We start from the raw sequence: 6,323 nt of genomic DNA, 5'->3' as shown, positions 1-6,323 counted from the left end.
GACATAATTCTATCATCAAAGTTCTTGGACATATAAGTTAAATTGTGGTTAGTTTTAATGCTATTCTCTTTTTTTTTTTTTTTTTTTTTAAGATTTCAAGGAGTTAAGGAATAAAAATCGGTGAGACTTTGAGTTTAGAGTTGTCTAAGAGTGTTGCAGTGTTAGGAAGAGGTTGATGTCTCTGTTTCTTATTATTACATATACTTTGTGTTTTAGGATTAAGAACGATGATCATACTAATTTTTGTTCATATACCAATACATTTTATATCAAAAGTATGAGGTATTTTGAAAGTTAATTTTGAGGAGAGGAGAGAGATGGTAAGGAATTACGTACACAACGGTAAAGGCCAATTTAAAATTTTCATATTTTGAAGCCAACATTACAAACAGTGGTTCTGTATATTACTTGGTCAAACCCCTCATTTCACTTTTTTTTCCATTCATTCCTTTTGGCACTTTAGGAATAAAAAAAGAAAAAAAAAAGAAAAAAAAAAAGAAAAAAAAAATTCCTTGTCTATTTTCATGTTTGATTTTCAAATCAAATGTCTTATTCTTCTTTTCCAAAAAATTTCTTTCTTTGTCTCATTCAAATCCCCCCCCCCCCCCTAAATTATGTATATAAATACCTCATTAATTATTCTTCCTCCACGACTGAAAAAAATAAAAGGAAAAAGAAAAAAGAAAAAAATACTCTTCTCTTTTCCTTTCTCAACGTAACCAAAAACAAGAATTCCGAAATATGAACCGTGTGGCGGTCGGCGGTGTCGGGAACATTACGCCGAGGCAGTTTCTAGCTCATATGGGGAAAAAGGAGATGAAGGGTATGATTCTGAAGCCTTGTGATGTGTTCATAAACCGTAGAGGGGTCGACACAAAGAAGACGGTGGCGGCATTGTTGTACGACCGGCTGGTTCGGGTGAGGCTGCGGCCGTTTTTGGATTACAAGAATTTGAGGCCTGGAGAGAAACTGTTTGATGAAATTCATGGGGCTATTAGGCAATGTAAAGTTGGTGTAGCTGTGTTTTCTCCTCGCTATTGTGAGTCTTATTTTTGCCTTCATGAGTTGGCTATGATCATTGAGTCCAACAAGAAGGTATGTTATATTTCCCTCCTATTGTTATTATTGTTTTTTCTATTAGCATTTTTTGTTGTTTATTTCATATCCATAATATTCATTCTAATCTTAAGATTTCATATGTCCATTGATTTATGAATGATTAAGGTTTAACTATAATTGATATATTTAGTCTAGCTTCTAAAACCAAAATTATATACATGGACTGTTTAACTTCCATGTATTTCGTTTTCTAAAAACTGTTTTTTTTTTCATTTTACCAAAGCTCTTTGCTGTCATTTCTTTCTATCGTCTTTCAGCTTCGTTCTTTTTTTTGCTACGATTTCTAAATTTGATTTCTTTTAATCTTTTTTTTTTCACTTCTTTTTTTCTGCTGTGATTTCACTTCTTCTTTTTTTCTGCTGTGATTTCGTTTCATCGTCTTTCTTCTTTTCATTGTTTTTTATGTCGTTTAGATTAGGGTAACCAAATCTAAAAGATTATGTATATGAATCTTGAAAAAAATCATAGCAAAATTTATAAATTTTGAAAAAAAAATAATTTTGATTTAGGGTAGCCAAATTTAAATCTAAACGACCAAATCTTAACGATCTTATAACCAAAAGTAAATGACTGTGTAACCAATTTAATGGATAGAATTGAAAAAATAAATGGTTACAAATCTAAATGATGGTATACCAAATAACCAAATCTAAACGATCCTGTATCAAATAAGGGCGTTGTTGACGGCGTGGCGGGGCATTTTTGGTATTTTTCATTGTCGACCGGTAGACTTTTTCCGTTTTCGAAATTGTTTTATATGGTATAATTATTTTGCCACTTTATCATTTTTTTTTTAATTTGTGGTAGTTTTCTCTCCCGAAACAATTTTCATTATTTGAGAGAAGCATTTCCAGAAATTTTAAATAGGAAAATTAATATATTAAAAATGAACCCCCTTTTATAACCATTTCATGTTTTTTTTTCTTATTTATTATCTATGTTTTTTTTTCTCTCACATAATTTTCCTTTTCTTAAAGAAAATATGACTTAACTTTTCTTAAAGTAAATATGTCCCAACTTTTCTTAAAGAAAATATGACTTCTTAGTCAAATTATATATAATATATATGTGTGTGTATGTATATATATATCTATATTTATTTATTTATTTTAATTCAAAACTTGATTTCAGTTTTAAACTTTGACAGGAAGTGTAATTAACAAAAAAAGAAAAAAAAATCCATTATAGGTGAAAAAATGGTTTATATCCCTAATAATTATATAGATCATTTTTAACTTTTTGTTTTAGTATATGAGAAGAAATATGTTACTCCTTAAAACCCTTTTTTTCCTTTAAACAATTTTTATTTAATTCACACCGTTGTACATTGAGAATTTTTATGAATTAGGGTTTCAGCATCTCTTTAAGAAAACTTTAATTTTTTTTCTTTATATGCAAATTTTCAAGTCTATGATTGTTTGGATTTGTATTTTATAGAATATGTTACAAAAGAAATTCCAATATTTCACTCTAACTTATTTTGCATGTATAGTTAAAGAATAGTTGCAAAGTATCACAATTGAAAAAAAATTAAAATTTTAGTTGCGATATAACTCAAGGTTTAGATTTCGAGACCAATCAATACAAACCATTATTGTTAGTAGGTATCATCAATGATAGATTATATTACTTGACATGCTTGTAAAAGTCTATCAACGATAAATTATATTGCTACTAAGAGTCTATTATTGCACCCTTAATATTATTGATCGCATCAAAATATTATCCAAATGCAATTATACTAAAATTGTCGTCAAAATATAGAAGGAGAATTTATCATTAAGATTTCATTATTAAACAGGTTATTCCTATATTTTGTGATATAAAAGCATCGCAACTTCGCATCGAGGATCATCATGGTTATGAAACTGACGAGCTGAGGAGGTTCAATTGGGCTCTGCAACAAGCTAAAAGCTTCGATGGACTCAAATTTGATTCGTCAACAGAGTAAGGCCTCTTTTTAAAAGAAAAGGACAAAATCATTTTGTTTAATTTTTTTACCATAAAAATATTTTAAAACACACTTTAAGAATAGATCAAAAGTTAGTTTTAGTGGTTGTTAAATCTTCTAATAATTCTTAATATATTTTATTTCAAAATTAAATATTTAAAAAGTTAAGCAAACACACTCTGTAATATGATCATAAAAGAATAAAAAACAGTGTCCCCAGAATTTTATAAACATTGAATTAAATCGGAATGAGTATATAATAAAATCCTTGAGATGGCATAGTTAAGCAACTTTTTCAATATCCCTAATCTTTTGGGTGTGTCTATTATTAATAATATAAACATTAAAGAAGCATACTTAAATATTTTAAGAAGTTAAAATATTGTTTGTAAACTTCGATTTTCATTTTATTTTAATTTATATATTTTTAGTTATTTAGATTTAGTCTTAGTATTTTTAAAAATTTATTCTTAAATTCAGTCTTACTTTCGATGAATTAAAAATTAAGTTTTATTAAAATTGGGTACATAAAATATTAAATAATAATTTGAATTTCATGCTATAATAGTCCTATGTAAATATATAACTAAAATTTATAGAGAAAATACTAACCGAAATTAACTTAAAAAAACAATAAAGGAAAGATATTGAAGATTTATCGAGAGTGGATAGTAAAAGATTTTGGAAGTATGAGTGCTAAATGGAATAAATGAAATGTAAAATACTAACAACCAAAATGATGTTTTAATCTATAAATAAAATATGTTTTTAAAGAGTTTTTTTTTTTAAAAAAAAAATACAAAATAGGTCGAGGTGTGTTTACAAATTATAGCAAAACTTTCTAGATTTCATACAACCTAAATACACGCTGATGGACTATTCAGACCGGTGATATAAAAATCTATCGGCATCTATTAGTGCTAGAAATTAATACATGTCTATCACTGATAGATGTAGATAGAAGTCTATCGGTGTTTATCAATAAAAAATTAATAGAAGTTTATCATCGATACTATTAATGATAAAAACTGATATATTCAAATCTATCATCGATAAAGATTGATAGAAGTTAAGAGTCTATCAAATATTTTTGTTATTTCTATTATTAGTTTAACATGTTTTCTATAGTCGAAAATTTACATTTTTTTTCTTTTATTAAGATGAGAATTTATTTTTAAAAATTGTTTATTTTCTACAAATTATAAAGTTCTCGACCATAAAAGCAAATAATTATTTTTTTTTCGCATAAAAACACTATTTAATAAAAAAATCAATAAACAAAGGTACAAATTAACTATATATATATTTTTTAATTTTAAAAAATTAAAGCTATAGACAATACTTTTGCCTCCAATTTTCTTCTTTTGATATTTACATTTTACAATGGTTTAAAAATTCAAATCAAAACTTGAAAATAAGGTATCTTTCAAAAAATTATTTTTGTTATTAAAATTTAACTAATTATTCAACCGTTTTTTTTATTAAGAAGCATGTAAACGATTGTAAGACAAGGGAACAAAACGAACCTTAAATTTAAATATAGAATTAATAAATAATCCCACTTTTTATAAATAAAATAAAATAAAGTAACGCACAAAATTATTTTTGTTTCCCTAATTACATGAAAATTATTTATTTTTCCCTAATTAATTTGTTTCATTATTTTGTTAGGACCTTATCGGAAGTTGTCACGAAAGCTTCAAATATTATCATGAGGAGTTTGATTGAGATGGACCGCAAAAGGATGAGGAAGTAGGGGAATTTCTAATAGTTAATTATTCTTTTATACATGGTCAAATATTAATTATTTCCTCTCCCACCTAAAAATGTACTGTAATGTATTAATTCTGTAATTCGTTAATATTAATAATGTTATAAAGAAAATATTCATTCATACTTCAAATTTTGTACATATCTTTAATTTATTGAGTAAGTTACAGTTTTTGTTCTTGAAATTCACTTAACCGAGCTTAAAGATTTTTAAAATTAAACAATCAAGTTCTAATGTTTAGAAAATGATTGATTTTTAATCCTAAATTAGAAGAATTAGTTATATAGTTAACGAAAGTGTTTTTAGAAGAGCTAACCAAAGTGATATGGAAATTCTTTTGACTTTGCAGCAATAATGTATAATAAAAATTGGAAATTACGAAAAGGTTAAAGAAGATCAAGGTTGGGAGTCTGATCCTATATTCTATCAAGCTCTTGAACTCACTTTTGCATACTCTTACTCTAGCTCTTGCTGTGGTTATAAATCTCATCATAAGTATTGTTCTCGCCTTCCCCGTTGCTCATGGGTAAAGCTATATCCTTAGGTTTGATAGATCTCATTTTCTACCCCTAATCACTCTCTCCAAAATTGATGGATTATTTCATTATTCGAAGGCCCAATAGATTAATGCCCAAATAAGGGCTATTAGGTTTTGTTTAGTTGGTGAGCAACACACACAAGTTAAAGGCAAGCGTTCGGGGTGTTGTTAGGTTGTGTTTTGTGAGATTATATTAGTGTCTCCCTTGTTGCATAGAGTTATGCCCTTGGGTTTAAATTCCACATGGCTCTTAGGAAGAGTGAGGAAAAGGATGATGCTTTGAGCATTGGGCGCAAACGTGTGGGTTGGCCTATGACCATTGTAAGTTTGTCTCAAGAGAAGTCTTTGATAGATACACCATTATATTCTCCAATAGGGATATTATATACATAAGCAAAGTTTGAGTCCATAGATGTCAATTTGTACCCCACATCACCAGCAATATACAACGGTCTAGCAGCCTAAAAGCGTGTTGTGTGCCTCTTGTTAGAAAATTCTATTCGAATATGGATGAGGATAGTGATTCTTGTATAGTTCAATGTTGTTTGGTTTCCTTTCAGTCTAGAATCCATAGATCGTCTATTCTGCATTCCTAAATTTGATCGAATGAATATATACGTGTTATTAGAAAGGAGGTGGATCTCGATCAAGTCATTAAAACTCTTTATGAGCGAGGTGCCAATTGGGTGTTTAGAATTTGGTCGGGGTTCTGGTTAGGATAAAAGGGTCAAATTACCTTACTATCTCTAACAAGATATGACATGCTTTCTTATGTGTTAGGTTGATGCCTGTGACTTGCCTCTAAAACATGATAAAGGAGAAAGCATTGTTGCTCTTTGCTCTACCTAGTGGGTCTTTTTATCGATGTGGAGATGATCATTTTCCATTCTATTAGGCGTATATTCAAGGAATTGACCACTGGTGGTCCTAGACACCCAACCATG

At 28.4% G+C, this 6,323-nt stretch overlaps 1 protein-coding gene across 1 annotated transcript; it reads left to right on the top strand.

The window, feature by feature from the left end:
• The first annotated feature begins 666 nt into the window (after nucleotides 1–666).
• LOC103493343 (TIR-only protein) lies at nucleotides 667–4,973 on the top strand. The gene is made up of 3 exons (XM_008454049.3): nucleotides 667–1,095; nucleotides 2,921–3,066; nucleotides 4,742–4,973. The coding sequence occupies exons 1-3, from the start codon at nucleotides 742–744 to the stop codon at nucleotides 4,824–4,826; spliced, it is 585 nt and encodes a 194-aa protein (XP_008452271.2). The 5' UTR covers nucleotides 667–741; the 3' UTR covers nucleotides 4,827–4,973.
• Nucleotides 4,974–6,323: the final 1,350 nt, after the last annotated feature.

Source organism: Cucumis melo, chromosome 6, assembly GCF_025177605.1.
Source record: "Cucumis melo cultivar AY chromosome 6, USDA_Cmelo_AY_1.0, whole genome shotgun sequence".
Lineage (NCBI taxonomy): Eukaryota > Viridiplantae > Streptophyta > Magnoliopsida > Cucurbitales > Cucurbitaceae > Cucumis > Cucumis melo.
The sequence above is the reverse complement of the archived record's forward strand: the minus strand, read 5'-3'. Positions and strand labels throughout refer to the sequence as shown.

Coding starts and splice junctions, on each gene's coding strand:
- LOC103493343 (XM_008454049.3), top strand. CDS start 742: ATGAACCGTGTGGCGGTCGGCGGTGTCGGGAACATTACGCCGAGGCAG. Junction 1,096..2,920: donor TCATTGAGTCCAACAAGAAG/GTATGTTATATT, acceptor ATTATTAAACAG/GTTATTCCTATATTTTGTGA. Junction 3,067..4,741: donor AAATTTGATTCGTCAACAGA/GTAAGGCCTCTT, acceptor TTATTTTGTTAG/GACCTTATCGGAAGTTGTCA.